The sequence below is a fragment of the Balaenoptera acutorostrata genome, chromosome 2 (assembly GCF_949987535.1).
Source record: "Balaenoptera acutorostrata chromosome 2, mBalAcu1.1, whole genome shotgun sequence".
Lineage (NCBI taxonomy): Eukaryota > Metazoa > Chordata > Mammalia > Artiodactyla > Balaenopteridae > Balaenoptera > Balaenoptera acutorostrata.
In genome coordinates, this window is record NC_080065.1 from 29,750,037 (window position 1) to 29,775,407 (window position 25,371).

The window sequence follows — 25,371 nt, forward strand, 5'->3', positions numbered from 1 at the left end:
TCCCAGAACAGAACTCAGCATATGACCAGGCCTCGACGGAACTCGGGGGCTCATGGGTTGTCACTCAGTGCTCCCCACTGGCAGGACTTCACTGCTGTTTGTGGGTCTGTTTCTGCAGACCCGCTTCTCCTCCCTCCACTAGCTGGCAGCCTTATCCCCAATTCCTCACACCTTTTCTTTACTTAGAAACCAATGAATGCTATTTTGTTATAATTTTAGCCCCACTCTATATCACAGAATTTCTCTGGATATACAGGCTGCTACCTGCCTGATTTTCCATATATCCTCCAAAAGTTAAGATTCTGATTGGCTCAGTCCACTGTTACACTTGGGTAGAACTTTTTCCTGGGGGAGAGTTTTAATACACTATAGAAATAGCCACAGAGACTTCCTGGTGGCACAGTGGTTAAGAACCTGCCTGCCAATGCAGGGGACACGGGTTCGAGCCCTGGTCCGGGAAGATCCCACATGCCGCGGAGCAACTAAATCCGTGTGCCACAACTACTGAGCCTGTGCTCTAGAGCCCGTGAGCCACAACTACTGAGCCCACGTGCCGCAACTACGGAAGCCCACGCGCCTAGAGCCCACGCTCCGCAACAAGAGAAGCCACTGCAATGAGAAGCCCGCGCACCACAACAAAGAGTAGCTCCCGCTCGCCGCAACTAGAGAAAGCCCGCGCGCAGCAACGAAGACCCAACACAGCCAAAAATAAATGAATTAAATAAATAAATTAAATTAAAAAAAAAAGCCACAAACCCATTCTATGAATGTTGAAGGCTACATACCACGTATAATAAATAAAACCTGAAACCAAACTGAAGGAGAACAATGAAATGGGATACAATTCTCTCTGAATGTGAGAAAGCAAAGATAGTATGAAATGAGAGTTCTGAAGAATATCCGAATGTCACCAAAACCCTTAACTTGAAGAAAGGGAATTACAGAAGGTGAGCCCCAGAAAAAGCAGGAAGCCCCCAGAATTAGAGCCATTCCCACTCCTCAGAATGGTAGGGAAGGTGAAGTTAAAGGGGAGGCTCATTCTGATTTTCCCAGGCACCTGGTCAGCCTCAGCAGGTCAGAGGAGTAACAGGGAAGGAATGGTCTGATCTGAGGGGAGCCCCAACCACGTACATTCCTGCCACAAAAGGGCTCAACTGATCCGTTCAGAGATCAGCAGCCTCTGTTCACCCGACCCCGTAAAAGCCACACCAAGCACCGATCACAGCCTTCTTCTCGATCCCCCCAAAGCAGCTGAGTAGATCTGAATAAAGGTTAAAACCATCTGGTATCCAACTTTCCTCTCTCATCCTAAGGGAGGAACTGAACGATGCTTAAACACAGAGCTCTGAAGTATCCATTACTGACCAAATGGCAGGCTTCAGTAGAACCCCACCTCCCCCATTACACAGGCTGAGCAAGGGCCCTTCTCGTGATACCAGGCTGGGAAAGGTGGGGGGAGGGTGCTGAAACATAGTATGCAAAAGGCAGATAAAATAATTTGGACGACTACCTTAGGAATCAAAAGAAAATTATAAACACAAACTGCTTCATATTCTCAATGCACTCAAAGAGAATGTGGCTTCTAAGACGCACAAGATCAAAGAAGAGATAAGAAAATCAAATGAGATTAATGTGGATCTGGTAGAACTAAACAGAAACTGAGGAGACCTCCTTACCAAACCAAAGCCATATAAGCATCAAGTCAAATCAGATTGCAGGATACAAGTCAGGGCCATTGAAGATGAACTTGATGAACTTGAAAAATGCTTAGAATACAATGAAAATGGACAAAACAAATTTATAAATAAAATCCTAATTAAATGTTAGCCAATGAATCCAGTAGTACAATAAAGAAGATACCAAGTCTAAGTGATGTTAACTCCAGGAATGCATGAATGATTTGGAATTAAGAAATCTATAGGGGCTTCCCTGGTGGCGCAGTGGTTGAGAATCTGCCTGCTAATGCAGGCCACAAGGGTTCAAGCCCTGGTCTGGGAAGATCCCACATGCCGCGGAGCAACTAGGCCCGTGAGCCACGACTACTGAGCCTGCGCGTCTGGAGCCTGTGCTCCGCAACAAGAGAGGCCGCCATAGTGAGAGGCCCGCGCACCGTGATGAAGAGTGGTCCCCGCTTGCCACAACTAGAGAAAGCCCTCGCACAGAAACGAAGACCCAACACAGCCAAAAATAAATAAATAAATAAATAAATAAATAAAGAGCTCTTTTTTAGAAAAAAGAAATATATAAATGTAAATGTAGAATGTAGTTCATTATATCAGTAGGACACACACACACACAAAAATCCTGTGAAAGACATACTTTTTTAAAAGCCTGCTTCAAACTCTTAACGGAAAAACTCCAGAATCATTCCCATTAGATTTAGGAATACACACAAAAAGGATGTTCACTGCTGTTAACAATTGTTGGATAACAATATTCTAGAGGTACAAGCCAACACAATCAGACAAAAATTTTTTAAAAGAGGTATAAATAGAAGAAACAAATGTATCATAGTGTGCACAGATATATCTGGGTACTTGTAAGCACAAACACATCAATTTAAAAACTTTTAAAATATTAGAATTCAGTAAAGTTGGCTATCAGAAATCATCCACCAAAACAAGAGCTTTCTTATTTATAAATAATAACCACTTAAAACATATTATAAGAGGAAACACTCACAATAGTAACTAAAAATACATTTAACTTTGGCAAGGACTGGCAAGACCTAAAAGAAGGCTTCCCTGGTAGCACAGTGGTTAAGAATCCGCCTGCCAATGCAGGGGACACGGGTTCGAGCCCTGGTCTGGGAAGATCCCACATGCCACGGAGCAACTAAGCCCCTGCGCCACAACTACTGAGCCCGCACGCCTACAGCCCATGCTCTGCAACATGAGAAGCCACCACAAGAAGAAGCCCATGCACCGCAACGAAGAGTAGCCCCCGCTCACCGCAACCAGAGAAAGCCCAAGCGCAGCAATGAAGACCCAACGCAGCCAAAAAAAATTAATTAATTAATTATTTTTAAAAAGACCTAAATGAATTACAAAATTCTATTAAGGGACATAAAACCAATAACTTGAACAAATGGGGAGGTTTAGCTTATTCTGGGATAGGATGACAACACTAAAAATCTCAACTCTCCTCAAACTAGTTTATAAATGTAATAAAATTTGAACAATGATCTCAAAATAATTTTTAACCTGAAAAAAATTATTCTAAAGTCCATTTGGTAGGATAAACACGTAAAAATAACCAGATTTTGAAAAAGCATAATAAGTGGGGGACTAGCCCTATTACAACATCATCAAAAAAGCTACTATAATTAAAAGTGTCTCCTCTTCCATGGACAGCCAAACCACTGGAATAAAGATGACAGATAGATTCTGAATTCAAAGAAAATTCAAAGGGGCATTCTAAGTCAGTTACAGAAAAAACAGATTATACAATAGCTGATTTTGGAAAAACTGGCTAAATATTTTAGGGGGGGTAAAAAAAGCTGGATTCCTTGCAACAAAATCCTTCACAACAAAATAAAATTCCAGAGTCACCATACATATATTTAAAAGCAATAAAGGAAAATAAAAACCCATCAAAAGAGCTAAATATACTGTTTTAATCATAAAGTGAATATGAGGCTAAATGCAGAAGCTATAAAGCAAAAGACTCATAATTTAATGAGACTACATACAAACTAAAAACCACTGGGGGCTCTCCCAGCAGATTCAGGCAAGATAACACAACAGTGACACAGTCTGTTTGTTTTTTTGGTCGCGCCGCACAGCTTGCAGGAATCTCAGTTCCGAGACCAGGGACTGAACCCGGGCCACGGCAGTGAAAGCACAGAATCCTAACCACTAGACCACCAGGGAACTCCCCAACATAGTTTTTTAATTTCCTCATATAGCACCCATTTCCCCTTCCCCACCACTAACACCACACACATACAACCCAGACCAACTAGTATCGAAAATCCATGGTAAACATCTACAACAAAACTAGGTGTGAAAGTACCCTCACAAACCCCAGAAGGTACAAATGAGCAGGAGTAAACTACTAACAGCAACAAGACCAGTTTGGTATCGGAATCTGTGCCAGGAGGGTGGAGGGAAGCGACAGGGCATCTGATACCCCTAAGACACACACCCACCCCGACACCCTCACCCTCGGCCTCATAATCAACAGGGAAGCTCAGAGGACCAACTGGATAACGGCCCCTGAAACCTGAATCGTTTTCTCACTTTCAGAAATGATCAGCCAATGCCCCACACTGAGGAGAAACTACTGGGAACAGAATCGAAATTGAGCAAGATAAGAACAACAGAGATCAAAAAAAAAGAAGGTCCAGATAAAGGTGGCTGAGAGTGGCAGAACCAGATCTCAGAAAGCAAGCTGCCATATTTCTTCACACTCAAAAACAGAAGAAGGGGGTCTAGAGAATAAACACAGTTAGAAAAGCTACCCTGACCTGCATCTCTCTTCGAAAATAGGAAAAGTAATTTCATGTAAACATGGGCAACAGAAGACAATCTAGGTCAAATCCCATACAAAGTTATCATAAGAAAAAAAGAGCATGAGGAGAAAATATAATCCCTAGAGACAACAAAAGCACACCAGAAAGACATGCCTAGGGAACCAATGAAAAATGTAATACCTCAAAATGAGTTAAAATACATCAGGAAAATGACACAAAACATGAATGATATCAATAGACATTAGAAAAATTCAGAAATTGGTTATTAAAACTCAGGAAAAAATTAATTTCAGAAAAGACTAAACTAGAAAGATCATTCACAGTAAATAAACAGGATGTCTTAAGAGGAAGAGAAGATAAAAAGGGTAAAACATTTAAAGATCAATAATAAAGAAAACCCTTTCGGTCCTTGCCCACAGGGGAACAAGGTCGTGGAGAAAGGAGTGCTGGGTGTGCTGCCGCCATTTCTTCCGCCTTAAGTTTCTGCGCCTTTCGCAGGGCTTCCAACAGCGCTATGTTGGGACAAAGCATCCGGAGGTTCACAACCTCTGTGGTCCGTAGGAGCCACTATGAGGAGGGTCCAGGGAAGAATTTACCATTTTCAGTGGAAAACAAGTGGCGGTTACTAGCTATGATGACTTTGTACTTTGGGTCTGGATTTGCTGCACCTTTCTATATAGTAAGACACCAACTGCTTAAAAAATAACCCGTGAGACAGATACGAAGAGGAACATTTTAAGATGTGCAGTCTCTTTGAAAAAAGGATCAAACTCTTGAACTCAGCATCCTAGATATGTTTGTAAATAAACATAGCATAAATCCTTAAAAAAAAATAAAATAAAATAAAGAAAAGAAGCCAAGCAAAAGTGACCCAAAACAACATACATAATAGCAATGCCCAAAGAAGAAAGCCTAAACAAGGGAACAGAACAATTACTAAAACTTTAATTTTCCTGAAATTGAGAATAAAAAAAGATTTGATGCTACATATTTAAAGAACACACCAGGTACTTGGGAATACTGATCCAGAACAACCAACACCAAAACATACTGCAGTAACATCACTGGCAAAAAATCGGGGGGGGGGAAAATCCCGTGGGCTCCAGACAAAAAAGAATAAGGCATTCATGAGGGAAAGAAAATCATGTTATCATCAGACATTGACAGTGACGTTTTAAGCCAAAAAGAACATACTTAAGATACTTAAAAAAAAAAAAATGTGACCCAACCATTTTATCCAAACAGACTTTCAAACAAAAGGCTGCAGATAAACTGTCATCAACATACGAAAACTCAGGGTATACTAGTCTCACAAGCCCTTCCAGAAGAATCTACTAACAAACGAGCAAGACAAGCAGAATGACTGGATAGATGACATAAGGACTGGTGGTGAGCATTAAGCATGTATTTACTTGAAGAGTTAAGACTAAAGCAAGAGTTAAAGGGGAGAGATTATAGTACATAATGATGATGTCCTTACCAAGCAGATGCAGCACAACTACAAAAAGCAGACACACTGAACTGTACACTTAAGTATGGTTGAAATGGTAAATTTTGTTACGTATATTTTACCACAATAAAAAAGGAAGAAATAAAGTACCCTGTAAGTTTACACCAACACTTCTTCTTTTTTTTTTTTTTTTTAAATTAATTAATTTATTTATTTTTGGCTGTGCTGGGTCTTCGTTTCTGTGCGAGGGCTTTCTCTAGTTGCGGTGAGCGGGGGCCACTCTTCATCGAGGTGCGTGGGCCTCTCACTGTTGCAGCCTCTCTTGTTGCGGAGCAGAAGCTCCAGACGTGCAGGCTCAGTAGTTGTGGCTCACGGGCCTAGTTGCTCCGCAGCATGTGGGATCTTCCCAGACCAGGGCTCGAACCCATGTCCCCTGCATTGGCAGGCAGATTCTCAACCACTGCGCCACCAGGGAAGCCCCCTACACCAACACTTCTGATTCGAATTTAGAACTACAAGGGTTTTCTATCTTCTGTCTTAAAGCTATAGCTCTACTTTTCCACATCAAGAATCCTACTTCTCATCAAGGAAAATGATGATGATAAAAGAATGTTAATTTCCACAAGTTCAGGATACTTAAAGAAAATTAATCAGTCACCTTTGGAGAATGCTTTGGAACCAAGTCTATTTTGAAAATTGGTAAATAAAATGTAGAAATTCTCCTACCTTTCCTCTATGAACTGTACTAAAAGGTATTATAGGTAAGGTGAAGTTTCTCTTTATAGAAATATTTTAGCTAATAAACAAAGAAGAAACGATAACACTTAAAATATCACCACATGCAACCTCAATAAATCACAGGATCTAAGAACTGAACAGCAAGGCTACTATCACAAACCATCACAAAAAGAGAGACACCATGTGCTTCCTGATGAAAGAACACACCACCACCAATGAAACAAGGGCCTACACAAACCAACCCGAATCTGACGGAGCCTCAGATCTAACGCCCAATTCTCAGGAAGTAGAGGTCAATAAAACACATTAAACTACACTATGTGGATACAATCAGCAAAATCCAAACAACAGGAAAAGGGATCCAATTTTATCAACAAATATTCCGCAACGGAAAAAATAAGAGAGGGAAAGAACTTATAGATTGAGAGAAACTAAAAAAGACATATAAAACGAAAAATGAAACAGAACAAAATTATTAAAGATGAATACTGGGTTGGGATAGAGACTTAGGGAGGTTGTAAGGGAGGTTGTAATTGGGAGGAAGCCTTGGACGGCTTCTGGACAGCTGGCAAGGTTCTATCTCCTGGCCTGGGTGATGGCTGCAAGCATGTTCGCCTTCAAATAATCCACTAGCCTATACATTCGTTTATGAGATTTTCCATTTGCATTTTAATCATAAAAATTACATGAAACCTTTATACACATATAATTATACCTATTTTTCATGATTTTTATATTTGTTATATTTTTATGAAATATATATATCCCCAAACCTGAATTCCATGCTGATCTCTTTAGTATGATAATTAAGGTCTCCACAGATTCCATGCTTAAGCACTACTGCACCTTACACTTTTCTGAATTGTTAAGAAAAAAAAAAAGGAAAAAAGGAAAAAAAATACTTACCATATATACCAACTCCAAAGACTGAGAAAAACAATTGCATCACAGACACAGGGTTAATATCCACAATATATGGAAAGTCCTGGTGAATCAATACATAAAAAGATCAATACCCTAAATTAGAAAAATGAATAAAGAATATGATCAGGTAACTCACAGAAAAAAAATACAAATTACCAATAAAGATAGTAAATGATAATCAACTCTTCGATAATTAAAATAATTTGACCATTCTCCTCACTATTACCTTGGCAAAGACCAGGATTGATGACACCCTCTACGGTATTAGCTAAGGTGTGGGGAAACCAGCATTCACGTTAATTTGAAGTGGAACTTAACATGAATCTTAAAAAATTTGGCTTTATCTTTTACATTTTCAAGGCATAGTCTTTGAGCAAACTTACTTCTATTAATTCCTCCTATAGAAATCAAATATAAAGATATGTACAAAAATATACATTACAATACTGTTTGTAATAATGAACAACATGAGAAGAACCCAAATGACCATTAATGGGAGAAATTATACAATGAAGCCAAAAATGATTAAAGAGAATGATGTGTGCTTATTCTGAAAGTTCTCTACAATGTAAGTGCAAAAAGTAAATTGCACACCAGTATATAATGATGCTAGTGGGAATCACAATTATACCACTGCTCTATCAGGAGTAATTGCCTACATAATTCTAATATTGGGCTGAGGAAGTGTGGATATCAATCTAACTTTACCATCCCTGCCTCTTTGAAGAGTAAGTAGCCTGCAAGGTGACAAACCTTAATATCACTTCCTTACTTGGTGCTAAAGAACATACGACATGTTAAAGAACATACGACATTCATGCAGAACTTACAAGAGTCAGGGCTATCATTCTGGGACCCAGTGGGCTGCAATGAATTGGAAATTACCTCAGGTTGTCAGTCATCTTGATCTGGATGAAAGTGAAATGGAACAATGTTATCTGACAATATAAGTATCTCCATTTAAGATGGAGAGGCCATTGAGTTGGAATTAAACTTCATAAATACCTCACAAAGACTTGTGACTAGTGGTTTCCATGTTCCTGGGGCAAGAGTAGCCAGCCATGCATGGCAGTCATGGACTCCTGTCATCATCAGGCTGGATGTCATCACTCATTGGTCCTATATTGCCACCGAACCACACACCAGCCCCTCTCACTTTCCTTCAGGTGGTGGCCAAATTCAAGGGTTTGTCATACTTTAAAAAAGTATTGTACCCATCTGTTTGCAAACGAGGGGAGGAAATGAGTAACGTAATGCATCAGAGGCCACAAGGCAATCTTACTTCAGCAGGCCAGGGATTTCTTGGCCAACTGACATCTGATGATGCTTCTTTCTCCTGAGAATACACAGAACTAGTCAACTTTTTCACCCCCAAAAGATAATTTATGCAAGTTATACCAAGATATCAGAATAAAGCAGGGATATCTTTTTATCATTGTATTTTGCACCACCATGAGGATTTTTTGCATGCCTGCTATTGTGGTTTTTGTCTCTGTTAAGGAAAAGAAGCCCCCTCCTAGTCCCCAAATAAGAAAGGAAAAATTATGGTTGAATGCCATTACTGTTTTCAATCACTTCAGGATTAAAAGCTCAAACACTTACCAGATAATGTGAGACTGGGCAACCCCTCCTCTCCAAGCCTGTTCTTCATTAAATGAAGATAGTAATTGCGGTTTGGGGAGGTCAAAACAAGATATAAAATACTTTACTAGGCACAGAGCATGCATTCAGCAAGTTTCCTTTCTCCCTTCTGTTACAGCATTGTTCCAGACCAGGTTATTCTAAGGAACACTCAGCAGTTCAACATATGAAGAGATCGATTTATTATTGCACAATAAGTTTTATTATATTAAAACTCGCTGCCTGATTCTTGGATCTGAAGGCTTTTAACAAAAGTGGCATAAGCCTGTGGACATACTGCTCCTTCCACACAGAATAATGTCCCTGGAGTCACACCATTCCTGCTTACAGAGAACTGTAAACGGCGGCCTTCTACAGGAAGAAGGAGTTCTAGATAACACCCTCCCCTCCGGATGGTACCACTTGTCCTCTCCTCCGGAGACACAAACGCGTACTGAAGTTGAGGTCACACACAGGTAGGGCTGACGGGCACTCTGCTCTGAAACAAACGCTGACAGAAGTTTGGGTGAGGCCCTTTCCCCCTTGCCTGAGAATACAGATGCGGCTTAGAAAGCCAAGAATTCCTTAGAAACAACCATTTCCTCATTTCTAAAATCTCTGCTGGAGGAAAACAGTAAATCTTCACCTAAAAAGAAATTCCAGGACATGGTATAAGTTTCAAGTATCCATTTTGTGGGAAGAAACTATAAATTAATACTTTCTATACTTAATTACCACCAGTAGTTATCATTCTTGGAGGTAAAGGAGGTTATTTTAATGGAGAGAAAAATCTGTCTTTTTTCATGAGTTAAAACAGGAAATTGGCAAACCAATGCCCATGGCCAGCTGCCTATTTTTTGTAAATGAAGTTTTACTGGAATACAGCCTCACCCATTTATTTGTATTGTCTATGGCAACTTTCATTCAGCAGAGTTGAGTAGCTGCAACACCGTATATGGCTCACAAAGCCTAAAATATTTTCTTAAAATATTTACTATCTGGCCCAATAAGAAAAAGTTTGCCAACCCCTGCGTAGAAATATTGCCATACTAAACTAAGGCTAAGTAAAACTTCATCAGAAAGAAAACTAAAACCACAATAATTGGAATACAAAAATACAAATGACATGCTTGCTCTGATTCAGGCACTTTCAAGATCATAGTTTATTTATTACTTCAGATAAAAAGATAGTATACATATTAAGGAATCCCTTAAAATTCAACTCTAGAGTTATACACCATCTAGTACTTTTGCATTGAATGTTAACCGAAAAAGTCTCTAAACACCTGAAAGCCCCACTAGTAACATGAACTATGGTAATAAAAAATTTGACATTTAATTTGTTCAATATATAGTATTTACATTATGAAACCAATGGAGATATGATAAACAGTGATAAAGAAATAGTAAAAATAAACTCTAAAAAGCAAAGGTTTATATTCTTACAATGTGCTAATTATCATAATTGTATATAAAAATTAAAACATAGCAGAGCTTTCTGTTACAAAACTCTTAATCATCTGAGTTGTAGTCGTTACTTGCTAACGATTTACATGCAACATCTGCTAGTACTGACATCTGATTTTTTTCCCCCAAGAAAGTGTGAGTAGATATTTATTTAAGAGCAGACATTAATTTACTTGTGGACAGAAAAAGATAAAACTGTACTCAAGATTAGTACTGGTCACAAGCCTCTTCTCTACAGAAATGATAAAAATAATAAGACTGAAAAAAATTCCAGAAAGGAGATGCGTAGGCAAAGAGTACCATGAATGGCACAGCTCAAAAAATCTTGGGACCAATTAGACACACATGTTTTCTCTCTCCTTCAATGATGAGAGGTCTATTTTGCCATCAAATTACAATGACTGTAGCAAGTAAGGGGCACCAGGTGTACAACTAATTAAACCCTGCAAAATACTCAGATGGGCAGTGGTGGCCAGAAGAAGGAACAACTTCTATATAATTCGAACTATATACAGCATAACTGGAATGCAGCTCATCCCAAACTGGCTGTGTGAAACAACTGGACCTTTATGATTTAATAGTTAAAATTATAACAAGTGTAATAATACAATAGATTTACATGGGAAGCAAGATCCAAGGGGCACTTTATATTATTTACTGTGTATTTCAATTTAAAAATAATTTTGCTAAGTATACATCTCAACTGAGGTCTATGTATAAAATGTCCTAATAGATACAGATATTTACCTTTGGTGAGTTAAAGGCCTTTCTGTGACTTCTGTCTGAATTGCAGGCAGAATGCGAGATGTACATGCACATGTGGGAGAAACTCAACCTGAGGTAATCCAAAAGATGTGCGTGTGAGGAGCCTGGAGGCACTCTGACAGTCAAAGCCCACCAGAACCCAAACAGGCAACAGTGAGGATGGCAACGAGGAATGGAATGCCAGTATGGCAGTGAAACCTTTTTCACAACAGAAAGAGGAAGGCCTCTCGTACCAGCAGAATCCTGCATACATACACAAAAGAAAAAGCCACCCACCATTTCATAAAACAAAAGCCAATTATAGTGTGGGAAGTACAAACTGCAGAAAACCAGAAGTCCCTGGAAGAAAAACGACTGGCTCCCGCGAGAGAAAGGGGGACGCTCGGTTCTGCGCAGGGTCACTTGGTGAAGGCGGCCACCACTGCCCACAGCACCTCACTGGTGCTGGCCTTCAGACACTCCACCTCAGGGTCTAAGTCCAGGAGCTGCCGCACCCGCTTGGTGGCTAAGTCGTACTGCTCGTCCAGGAGGGGCGCGAACGCGTTCTCCAGGACATCCGAGGCGTGGGCCAGGTAGATGAGGGCCAGCAGGCGCTTGTCCATGCGGTGAGGGTCGTTCACCCATTTGTCGAGAACGGCCTCCTGCACCTTCTTGATGAGGCGCTGCTTAATGTTGTTGTTGGTGAGGGGATGTGTCGTCATGTCAAAAAGAAGGAAGTTCTGTTTCTCGGTTGTCAATACGCCCTTTTCTACCAGGTTTTTAGCTAATCGTTCCCGCACGTTTCTTAACTGATAATGCAATTTTAACGGATTCCACGTCTCGCCTAAAAGAAAGATTCCCGAAGTGAGAAATGATAGGTATTATCTGCTAATCTTATTAAATTTTGTACTGTTAAAATGAACAGTAACATTTGACTTTTTTTCCTCCAGAGAAACAGAAGAAAATCCAACTATGTTTTCTTGCCAACTAAACCATGAACCCCTTGATGGCCAGGCCTTTGGCTTCTAGGCACCTGGCACATGATTTTCAGGCACAACAGTTACTCAAGCTGAAAGCAGTCTCCAAACCAGCTCCCCTAATGCGGAAATAAGCCAAATATCAATATTAAATTATGTTTGGCTTCTCTCTAGCTACTGTCAAAAAGCAGCCAATAGCAAAATATGAGATTTCATTTCTGTTAAACACCCATCTGCAACAAAAAGAGAAAAGAATTAAAAAGTTCCCTGATTAATAAGTTATTCCTGAACTGCTACATATACCTGACCTATAAAGCTGGGAAGGCCTGTTTAGGCAATGCTATTCTTTGCTGACAAATAATATAAACCTAATTATAGAAGGACAAAACATTTTCATCATTTTAATCTTGTCATCTATGTGTATTTCCCTTTGAGACAGAAATACTTAAAATAAAACCAAGGGACTTCCCTGGCAGTCCAGTGGTTTAAGACTTCACCTTCCGATGCAGGAGGTGCAGGTTGGATCCCTGGTCGGGGAGCTAAGATCCCACATGCCTTAGGGCCAAACAACAACAACAACAACAAAAAACACACAAAAAAACCCTCAGAAGCAATACTGTAACAAATTCAATAAAGACTTTAAAAATGGTCCACATCAAAAAAATCTTAAAAAAAAAATAATAAAACCAAATATTTTTCACTAAAACAGTTTTTTTCTTTATAGAAGACTAGAAGGAAATATATCAAAATATTAATCTTGATTATTTGGGGGATTATATGTGACAAATTTTCTTTTTTGTAATTTTTGTATTTTCCAAATAATCTCCAATGAACATGTAACTAAGTTGGGTAATTTGAAAAAAATACTATAGTACCTTTCTAAATTGGGACATGTTAGAGATCAACCACTGGCACTTTTATTATATGCAAAAGCTGAAATTTTATAATATTGAGAAAAACCAAATTGTACTGTCTACTACAGCAGCCATTAACTATATAGGGCTATTAAATTTAAATTAATAAAAAAACTCAGGGAATTCCCTGGCAGTCCAGTGGTTAGGACTCCATGCTTCCACTGCAGGGGGCCCAGGTTCGATCCCTGGTCAGGGAGCTAAGAACCTACAAGCCCTGCAGCACAGCCAAATAAATAAATAAGGAGGGAAAACAACTCAGTTCCTCAGTTGCCCTAGCCACGTTTCAAGTGCTCAACAGCCAAGTGGGGCTAGAGGTTACTGAGCAGACATCACAGAAATAAAACATTTCCATTGTTGCAATTAGAAATCTGCATAAAATATATGAAACAACTGTTCAGATGCTAGTCAAAAGGCAGCCCAGAGCTGTGACCTTTTGAGACAAACCTCACTGAGCCCTACTACCGCCCAAGCTTGCTACCCAAAGGCACATGCCAGGCAGCAGAGCAGAACAGAAGACCTCAAGTAGAGCACAGAACTCACACTGTGTAAAAAGGCAGAGATCAGAGCTGGGGGAGGCTAAGGCAGCTGGAATATGCAAGGCAGAGTACTGGAGAAGAGGGGACTATGCAGAATAAGAGCTCTAGAAATCTGCGTGGTGTTCGCTTGAGTCTGGCTAAAAACAAAGCCACATGTGTTATGGTGAGAAACTCCACAAAACAAGGTAAAAAAAAAAAAAAAAATTCAAGAAAGTTGTAACGTGAACAATTCCAAGAGTTCACAGAGGGCTAGGAAAAATATGCATGCCAATTAGCCTGAGTGGAAAGGTCTCACTGAACACCCAGGACATTCAGAAAGGATTCCAGAAGGATCACATCTTAGTAATAGGGCTAAACTAGCCCTTGAGTAAAGGCTACTCCAGACCTGGCCTAACAAAGCTTACAAACAAACTGATCCACAAGTAACTTAACTGCCTAGCAAAACAAATTTCAACAGTCTTTAAAGACAAACAAAATTCAGCACACAACAACATAGCATTCACAATGTCCAGCATCCAATAAAAATTACTAGACTTGTGAAGAAGCAGGAGAATGTGACCCAAAACTAAGGGGGAAAAAAAAAATCAATAGAAATAGTCAAACAGGGACTTCCCTGGTGTCTTCCCAGTGGTTAAGACCCTGCACTTCCATTGCAGGGGGCGCAGGTTCGATCCCTGGGTAGGGAACTAGGATCCCGCATGCCACACAACCAAAAAAGAAAGTCAACCAAATCTGACATGACCCAGAAATGACAGAGACAATGGCATTAGCAGACAAGGAGTTTAAAATGGCTATTATAAATATCTAAATAATTTAAAGGAAAACACGAGCACAATGAAGAGAAAACGAGAGCTTTTCTTTTTTAAAGGCTAAATGATCTGGAACTGCCATTTTACATTTTGTTATTCACGCTATAAAACTAGGGACTTGAAAAAAAAACTGTCAACTAAATAATGAAGAAATGGTACCATGAATCATTATTAAAGTCATCTTCTACATTTAAAGAAAACATAACCGTGACTTCCCTGACAGTCCAGTGGTTAAGACTCCACGCTTCCACTGCAGGGGGCACGGCTTCAATCCCTGGTCAGGGAACTAAGATCCCACATGCCACGAGGCACAACCAAAAAAAAAAAAAAAAAAAAGATTAAAAGCAAAAAATAAAAATAAAGAAAACAAGAAAAGATAACCTTTTCAAATAAAAAACCCTGGCAAATCAGCTTCCACAAAAAGAAAAACAATCATTGCATTCAATTTCCTTGATAACTTCAAAAAGTAAAAGAGCTGAAATATATTTGGGGCCCTATTAGATTTTAAAACTTAATAGTATAAAAGAAAAATATAACTCAATAATAAATGAAATTCTACTTACTTTCAATTTCTGGTGTTAAATTAGCCCACACCTACATTTAATGTTAAGAAATCATTAACAAAAACAAAAAACAATGAAAAAAGAGAAATCATTAACAGTTACTTGATGAAGCACTATAGCATAACAGGTTATGAGAGCAAGCTCTGGAGCCAGACTGTTTGGATTTGAATTCCAATTTGGTCATTTCCTAGCAGTGCAACCCTGGGCAAGGCTTCTTACCTCTCTATTCCTCTGTCTTTTCATCTGTAAAGCAATGAAAACAACTCTTTCCAGCTCACAAGGGTTATTATGAGAATTAAGTTAAGTTAAAGACATATCAAGTTCTTAGAATAGAGCCTGGTACATGGTAAGCTTGCAATAAACGTTAGCTATTATTATTTATCCATGTGCAGAATCAGCACTTTGGCAGAAAGAGTTTATCCTATTTATAATGGTCTAAAAAAATCATACTAGGTACTGAGAATGCAGACATTAGTAACACATATTTCTTTTTTTTTTAAATTTATTTATTTTATTTATTTATTTTTGGCTGCGTTGGGTCTTCGGTGCTGCGCACAGGCTTTCTCTAGTTGTGACGAGCGGGGTCTACTCTTCATTGCGGTGCACAGGCTTCTCATTGCGGTGGCTTCCCTTGTTGCGGAGTGTGGGCTCTAGGCGCGCAGGCTTCGGTAGTTGTGGCACGCAGGCTCAGTAGTTGTGGCTCGCGGGCTCTAGAGCACAGGCTCAGTAGTTGTGGTGCACGGGCTTAGCTGCTCCGTGGCATGTGGGATCTTCCCGGACCAGGGCTTGAACCCGTGTCCCGTGCATTGGCAGGCAGATTCCTAACCACTGCGCCACCAGGGAAGTCCTAGTAACACATATTTCTAACTCTAGATATTTTAAATCAAATGAAGGGAGCATTCATAATATAACAACTAACTGTACTTAACTGGCTAGAATAAGATGTAAATAGGGCCATAAAAACAATATGAACCAAGAGCCCAGAGGAATAAGAAATTACTTGAGTTTGATGTTAAGGGCACACATCTTTCAAAGGTTAGTTATAACTTTCATTTTTCAATTGTTGTACCAACCCACTCTCTCCCCAATAAATGCCTGCCGTAACTTTCACCAGACAGTTTGGGTTTTGTTTTGTGCTTTCGAATATCATTGGCACGTGGTAGGCAGCCTAAGGCACCAGGCTAGAATTAGCTAGGTTGTGTTTTCCGACACTCTTAAATTACTTTTGGAAATTCAAACTAATAAACACAAAATAATCAATAGCCAAATTCACGTAAAAGCCCATAAAAAACTATAGTTCAAATCCAAGGTTAATTAATTAACTATATGCATAATAATAATTTGTCAGTTATCAAAGAAGTACTATTCCCTGGCAACTCACTAGTCAATTAGGAAGTTATTCTATGTCTCAGAAAACATCTTGGCTATCTATTCTCAAATAACTGTTGGGGCGGGAGGGGGGGCGGTGTTTAAGATTATTCTAAGAAACTGATAGGTCAATTTCTCTTTACAGACCTAAAAAAAACAGAAATCCCTCTGATGCTGCTATACAATGATTTTTTTCCTCTCATTGGAAATAAATGGTATTAGCAGTTTATAACTTACTGTCTATTGTATTGAAGTCATGCTAATAAGGCTTATCCACACCTTATCCACAATTAAATCTTACATACTGCACCCAATAGAACAAGTAATGCTTATTACAAAGTTCCTGTGACAAATTCCTCAAATCCAAAATATGCTACCTTAGTTTAATGTTGCTACTAAGAAAGAGAAGAGCCTGAACACAGACCAACCTTCAAATAATGTGTTCCATTTATGACTGGACCTTCTTGTGGGCAATCATTTCTGCCTCGGAGGAAGTAACAAAAAAGGACTCAGACATCATCATCTTTTGATGCAGTTCCCTGGAAAAGGGCAAATCTTGTGTGCCCACTCCAACAAAAATGTTATTCAGCTTTCCTCAGGTATTTTTTAAAAATGAAAAAATCCCGTAAGCAGAAAGCTGAACCAGTATGGGTAATATGTAAATGTTGTTTGATACTATTTTGAACACTCCAAAAAAGGAACGATAAAATAACTGAGTGGTGGGACTTCCCTGGTGGTACAGTGGTTAAGAATCCACCTGCCAATGCAGGGGACACGGGTTCGAGCCCTGGTCCAGGAAGATCCCACATGCCGCGGAGCAACTAAGCCCACGCGCCCCAACTACTAAAGCCCACGTGCCTAGAGCCCGTGCTGTGCATCAAGAGAAGCCACCGCAATGAGAAGCCTGTGCACCACAATGAAGAGTAGCCCCTGCTCACCTCAACTAGAGAAAACCCATGCGCAGCAACAAAGACCCAATGCAGCCAAATATAAACATACATACATACATACATAAATAAATAAATGAGTGGTCAAAGTGTCTTGGCATCCTGACATTTCTGCCTTTTATTTTATTTTTGTCTATTTGGGCTTTTGTTTTTTTAATTTTTTAATTTTGGTTGATTTACACTTCCGTCTTTTATTTTAAAAGAACCAAATTAATCTAAATCCAAAGAATAAAGTTACCCCTGAGATTAGCATACTTAAGACAACAGTATAAACTGGGGTGGGAGGAGGGGAGTTGGTTAAGTGAAGAGAAGATACAATAAAGGTTTAACCTATACTATCTACTAAAAGATTTAGCTGCTTCAATTTAAGCAGAATGTTGAATATCTTTCAAATATACTGTAACAAACCCCCAATGGAGGAATAATGTTCAAAATTCTAGATTAAAATATGTTACTGTGATCCATATTGTCATTCATCCTAAATTACTGACTATGCAAAAAAGACTTTATAAGTTATACAAGCAAATTTTAAATGTATAGAATTTATTTATAGTTCACTCTTTTATAAAGGAAACTGAGAAGTATATACGGAGAGGAAAAGTTCTTCAAAGGTTATTTATATCCCACTGCCCAACAATTATTTCAGTGAAAATGACATACTGGCAGGCACCTAAATAATTTCACTACAAAAAATTTCCATCTTCCTTGACATCATGTTACAAAAAAAAAGCAGCTTTATTCATAAATTTGGCAATCTAGCGACACCTTGTGACCAAACTGATCAATTACATGTCTTAAGACTTCAGAAAGCAAAAAATACTGTTCTTGAAAACAGAAAGTAGTCTTTAAACTTTTTACTCTTTGCCTCAAATACACATATTTATTAATTCTTTTAATTAACAAGATATATAAGTAATATTTAAATATCACTAATTTTAACATGTATATATGCACACTGTAAATAACAGTAAGATGAACCCCTGGGTATCCATCCTCCCACCCCAGGTAAAGAAGAAAGCTTCATCAAGACCTTAGATGCTTCCCTTGTGTCTTCTCTGCCTCAGAGGTAACCACCAAACAAACTTAGGTTAATCATTCTTTTTTCTTTACATATAGTCTCAACATCTATGCACGTATCCCTCAACAATACAGTACAATACATAGTTTTGAAAACCTAGTAACAAGTACAGACTTAACTGTGTAAGGATAGGTCCACCAATTTTACCACCCCCTCTAAGCCCTCTGAACAGGAACACTTCCTTCTTTCTGTCTCATTTTTACCTTTCAAAGGCCCAATCCAAGTTCCACTTCCTCCAACTACTAAAGCTCCCAAGGATTTCTTTTCTCTGGGCTACTGCACTTTCACAGAACCATACTATTAAACTCTAATCTGTTATCAATCCGTTATTAGAAATACACAACTGGGGACTTCCCTAGTGGTCCAGTGGGTAAGACTCCGTGCTCCCAATTGCAGGGGACCCAGGTTTGATCCCTGGTCGGGGAACTAGATCTTGCATGCATGCCGCAACTAAGATCCCGCATGCTGCAACTAAAGATCCCGCATGCTGCAACTAAAGATCCAGCGCAGCCTAAATAAATAAATAAATAAACAGAAATATACAACTGTTCTGCAAATGAATTTTAAGATTCTTTTAGTATGGAAGCACTTCTTTTTAAGTTTCATAGTACCTACATCAGTATTGTTGCAATAACTGGTATTTGATACCACTCATGATTTTGAAGCAACTAAAAAATTTTAAATCAACAAACTGACCCACAGAACTGAACACTTAAAAATGGTTAAAATGGTGTTAGGTTGGATACAATTTTTTATTAAAAATCAGCAAGCACTAGCAGTACTTTTAACTAGGTGGGAAGTAGATATTTTCTTAATTTAAAAGAAATGTGCTTTTTTCTCCTTCTCCCACTCCAGATTCCTTTCTTTTACGCTGAAATTACAGGTCATTCCTATTATACATCAGGAACATGCAACCAAAGTGCTATAGGTGATATTTTGGCATTTACAGCCATCCTAAACTTCACAGGATGTTGTTTAAAAAAATTTAAAAACCACTTTCTTAGTATTAGCTTCTTGGTTTACACAAATTCCTAACTCAAATGGACACTCTGTTTCACAAAATCTTAATTATATTTAATACTTTTGAGCAAAGCTTATAGACTTCTGCCCTCCTTTCACTCAACCAAGTGAGAACAGCGCACACAGCTCAAGTTGAAAACCACTTTCATTTATCATACACATTGAGTACTGGATAAGCTACATGCATAAAATGTTACATAACAGGTAAAGTTTAAGACATATACAGCCACCTTAAACGGTGAGATTCAACTCTTTGCAAGCCATACTCCCTGTGTACCATGCGTACGTAACAAAGGAAATCCAGTGGTCTAAGATATATTATTAACCCAAATCCCAATGTGCCATTAACATATATGATGTAAGATAAAGAGACTGTTGATGGATGAAGCATCTGAAAACACCTCCACGTGCTAAGTGGCACCAAAGTGACATCAAAAACATTGACGTTAAGGCAAGACAAACTATATTCCATAAAAAGAACTTTAGCACTCTGACTTACCTGACATACCTCCCAAAAAAAGTAACTACAACTTGAGAAACCCTCCTTTTGGTCAGCTGAGAACCTAATTACAAATTCTAATTTGCACCACGGGAAGTGGTAATGGCCAACAATGGCAGCACAACATGAGCACAACACAAAGACTGCTTAGGCCAGTGAACTCCAGAGAATGTAGAAACTGATCCATCAGTTAGAAGGTATTAGCACTTCTATTTTTATCTCAAAAAAATCATATTTGCTAATATTTAACATATGGAGTTAACATCATACCCTCACTGAGTCTTTGTCAGCTGGCCACAGTTTGCTGAATAGGTGGAAGGCTCACCCAAAGAGGGCTGACAATGTTCTGAGCACTGTGACATATAGTCTTGGTATGTGCTGAGTAAGTACCTAGTTTTAACCAAACAAACTTTCATCAAATGGGTAAAGTAATTTTAAAAGATTTCCTACAAAAAAATTATAATTGAAGACGACATCAATATCACAACCACAAAGAAGGAAAAAGGGTCACATTAAAGTTTCTCTTACTCAATGAGGTAAAAAGAAAGTTATCAGCAGATCTACAAGAGGGTGGTCAAAGAAAACCCCTCAAAATTATCAAGACAAACTTGTAAATAAGCTTATGTTCTCTACCAATAAGAAGGAAGAATGAACCCTGCCATAAGTATAAAGTGCCCATTTATTGTCCAACTACCTAAGTTTGGAATATGTGTATTCACATTATAAGTAAACAAACATGCAAAACTCAATCTTTTACTGATATAAGAATATCTTCATAATACAACTATTAATTTAGAAACTCTATTTATAAGTGAGAAAAATGACATCATGTTAATTACCAATCTCTGACAACCTCCAAAGGTTTTTAAAACAGTCTAAATAGCAATATATTTGAACATGAAGTGAAGTGATCATAGATGTATGCAGAAGCTATGTTTTATATAACAGTAGAGAGGAACAACAAGCTAACTCAGGTCCTATACTCAAGGAGTTTACTATCTAAAGATTAGACAAATACACAAATAACTTTAAAATAAATGTAGTCATTAGTGCTATCAACCAAGTAGGTGTTCCTTCCTACAGCTGCACTTCCTGTCTCCTTAAAGTTAGAGGCCATGTGACTTGCTCTGACCAATGAAACCTGAACCACACGTCATTTCTGAGCAGAAATTTAAGAGCCTGGGTGATCTGCTACTCTCTTCTTTCCTTTACAGTGGTGACTGACAGTGCTCCAGATGGTGGCAGCTCCATCTGCCCAGCTGCCAAAATGAGAATGAAGTGGCCTGTGACTGATTTACAGTATGAGTGAGAAATAAACTGTTGTTTTAAGCCACTGAGGTTTTAGGGTTGCTTGTTACCACAGCTTAACCCAGCCCATCCAGAATAAGGTAGCATGAAGTAATTTTGATAAAGAATGACAGGAGCTAAGGAAGCTAAGGAAGTATACAATATCTGATTCACATCTGCTCAGTTTTGTTAAAGGTGATGAAATTTTAAAAACCACTATTTTCCCTATTTAGTGACTGATTAACTTTCAAGATTGCCTAACTAACTTAAACAAGCTTTTGGCTATTTTGTCTAAGTTCCTTTCAAAAGGATTTTAAACTTTTACAAAAATCTTTCAGAGAATTCAGTTTTTAGTTTATACACAGAAGCTTACCACTAAGTAATTCAATCCAGTTCTGGACCGTTTCTGGAGGCTGAGTCTCCTTAACGTGCTTTAGAGCTTCATCAAGAAGAACATCCCCTGTTGGAGCATCTGACTTACAAATCACCTAAAATGTAATCAACAAGAATCACATGATCTACTTGATCTTTTTAAACAAAAAACTTAAACAATTATGCAAACATTTCATTATGCTTAAAGCCCCAAGTGTTCATACAGTATCAAAGTTCAGATTTTAAACTAATTCCATACTAAGGAAATCCAATATTTAACCTAACCGGATTAGCCACAATCATGAACGAAAATTTAGCTACCGTGCAATAATTAGGAAAGCAAAATGGTAGAACAGTTTATACTCATCATAATTCCTTTTACTGCTAAACCTTGGGCTATTTGATCCCGAAATTCATTTTTTAAACATTTATTAGTTATAGAAACAGACTCAATTATATATAAGAATTCAATATATAATAATGGTGGCATTTCACATCAGTAGAGAAATTAATTTTTCAATAGATATTACTAAAACAACTGGCTAACAAATTAGAGGTAAAGTAAGACTTGGCTCCTCAGAGTTTACACCACAATAAAAGATAAAGATTTAAATATGAAATATAATTGAGGGGATGAGAAAGCTTTCTCAAAATTGTGGCAACAAGCAGAATCCTTGAAAATACCAACAGGTCTGATTACGTAAAATTTTGAAATACTACAAAACTTTAAGTTAAGATGGATATAGAATCCACTTTAAGAGTAGAAAAACCAGAGGTAGGGTATGAGAGAAGAAAACGCTACACTGCTTTAACCAAGTACTAGATCTTTATAGCCTTATAACGTTCTTGGCTAAACAACAAATTTCTAGTTGAAATTCTATAATATCAAAGTTGAATTTGTTATATTACTTTACATTACCTATTAAGATATTATGAAATTTAACAGTATTATTTTTTAAATGGGAGTCTTCCCTCAAACTTGTCCTTGACAATATGTCCTTTCCTTTTTGCTCAATCTTATGAAAGGTTAAAAAAAAAATACGGTGTCTGAGACAACATGACCCAATGGAAATATAATTAGAACCAGAAGTACAAGCCACAAATCTATTTTAAAAATTTTTAGTAGTTATATTTTAAAAAATGAAAACAGGTGAAATTAATTTTAATATATCTGATTTAACCCACCATAGCCAAAATACTGACATGTAATAAATATTTTTAAATTGAGATTGTTTTACATTCTTATTTTTCCATAGTAAGTCTTCAAACATCCAGCGTGTTTTTATTTACAGCATGTCTCAATTTGCACTAACCACATTTCAAGTGTCTGGCTCATAGCCACATGTGGCTAGGGGCTACCATCCTGGACAGTGCAGATACAGAACATCTTCACCATCACAGAGAGTTTGATTGGCAAGTACTATTCTAGACCATGTTTTTAGTAGGGGGTCAGAGAGAATAAGAAAAAAGAAAGGAGAACTTGGGGAGAAAAAGTTGTATGTCTATATGCTATGGTCATGCCACCACTTCTTACTTCTCACTTACTCCCTAAATCTACTTCCATCTGGCCTGAACACCCAGTGCATGCCCACCCCTTTGAGAATGGTCTCACGTTGACAATAAGCTGGGTATAGTTGGATCTTTTTTCTTATGAAGTTCTGCCCCCCAAATCTCTCTCAGATGGACTATTTTTCTCCATCACCTCTGCAATCATTCTAATCTACCTAATCTGATTAACTTTCCTTGGATTAAGTTTCCTAACTAGCTTCCCTGAACTAGTTTTAGCCTTTTTCAATCCATACTCCTCACTGATCTTTGTAAAGGTAAATCTTACCATGACATTTCAGCTTCCGCTTAAAATTCTTCAATAACTCAGGGCAAGTTCCAACTCCTTAACAAAATTCAGCAATGTGTGGCCCACTAGTAAATATTCCTGCCCACACATATAATTTATATTTAGGGTTTTTCTTCTTGGAGGACAAGCCTCATTCTTAAATATAAACAAATAACCAAGGATGACAAGACACTTGAAAGTCTTCAACAAGGAAGAGACCAAAAGAGAAAATAAGAACTGAAGAAACAGATAACACAGATAAAGAAAATTCTCAAAAGAGCAGTAATATTCTCAGGGATTTAAAAGAAAATCTTACATCCATAAAACAAGAAGAATAAGAAGCCACAATGGGCTTCCCTGGTGGCGCAGTGGTTGAGAATCTGCCTGCCAATGCAGGGGACACGGCTTCGAGCCCTGATCTGGGAGGATCTCACATGCCGCAGAGCAACTGGGCCCGTGAGCCACAACTACTGAGCTTGCGCGTCTGGAGCTTGTGCTCCGCAACAAGAGAGGCCGCGATAGTGAGAGGCCCGCGCACCACAATGAAGAGTGGCCCCCGCTCGCCGCAACTAGAGAAAGCCCTCGCACAGAAACGAAGACCCAACACAGCTAAAAATAAATAAATAAATAAATAAATAAATAAATAAATAAATAAATAAATAAATAAAATTAAAAAAAAAAAGAAGCCATGATTTAAAAAAAGGTTCCTGGAAATCAAAAACATGAAAGCCACAATAAAAAACTCAACAGAGGATTAAAAGGTAAGAGAGACCAAGAGAATGTCAATTATATCTCAAAAAAGCTAGGAAACAAACCAGAAAGAAAAATAACATAAAAATCAGAAAGAAAATAAAGAACACCCAAGAGGTCCACTCCACCTTATACAGTTCTAGAAAGAGTGAAGATACAAGAAAGAAAACTTTCCAAAATCAAAAGACACACATTTCTAGATTGAAGAAGTCCAAGCATAGTGAATTTTTAAAGACCCACATCAAGGCATATTATACAATTTCAGAACACTAGAGATAAACAGAAGATCTTAAATGCTTCCAGAGAAGAAAAAACAGGTATCATACAGAGAATGAAAATCAGAAGGGCATCAGACTTTAACAGCAACTCTGTATACTAGAGGACAACAGGGAAATGCCTTAAAAATTCTGGGGGAAAAATCTAACATTCTATTCCCAGCCAATCTGTCAAATAGAAATATGGTACAATAAAGGAATTTTCAGGCATGCAAAGTCTCAAAACATTTTCCTCCCACGAGGGTGGAAGAAAACATTAGATCCAGAAAACAGGGGGCTGAAGCAGTAAAAAAAAAAAAAGTGACAGGAAGTCCCAGCAGAACCAAAGCATAACCAGTCCAGACTGGAGCACAGGCAAATTTTAATGGAGTTATCTGATGTATCTGAACATTTGAAAATTAATAATCTAACTTTTCTCTGATGGAGCATGTAAGAAAAAAGGAGAGCTACATAGAAAACTTTAAAAAAAGGGATTAACTCTAGAAAAAAACAAAACTATCTAAGAAAGGAAATCATAGGATATAAACTTAACTCTACAGAAAACAGTATTAATATAGTTGTAACAATATAAAACAATCATTACTGTTTTGCCAAAAATTATGATATAACTCTATTAGGAAGATTGAAAGGTAGCGGTAAAGAGTGGTATGTAAGAAAGCCAAATATTCATCTATTTTTTTGGCTGCGCTGGGTCTTCGTTGCCGTGTGCGGGCTTTCTCTAGTTG

General features: G+C 38.2%; 2 protein-coding genes across 3 annotated transcripts in view; one reads left to right on the forward strand and one right to left on the reverse strand.

Annotated features, from left to right (window-relative positions):
* The first annotated feature begins 4,889 nt into the window (after window positions 1–4,889).
* On the forward strand, window positions 4,890–5,295 carry LOC114239137 (cytochrome c oxidase subunit 7C, mitochondrial). Its single transcript, XM_028169064.2, has one exon. The coding sequence runs from the start codon at window positions 4,989–4,991 to the stop codon at window positions 5,178–5,180; it is 192 nt and encodes a 63-aa protein (XP_028024865.1). The 5' UTR covers window positions 4,890–4,988; the 3' UTR covers window positions 5,181–5,295.
* Window positions 5,296–10,340: 5,045 nt separating this feature from the next.
* Window positions 10,341–25,371, reverse strand: part of GOLPH3 (golgi phosphoprotein 3) — a 53,322-nt gene continuing 38,291 nt past the window's right edge. For both annotated transcript variants that reach the window (XM_057540653.1, XM_057540652.1), the window contains 2 exons: window positions 21,789–21,903; window positions 10,341–12,261 (listed from right to left, as the gene is read on the reverse strand). In XM_057540653.1, the coding sequence (XP_057396636.1) occupies window positions 11,837–12,261; window positions 21,789–21,903 (540 nt within the window). In that variant the 3' untranslated portion in view covers window positions 10,341–11,836. The remainder of the gene's footprint in view (window positions 12,262–21,788; window positions 21,904–25,371) is intronic.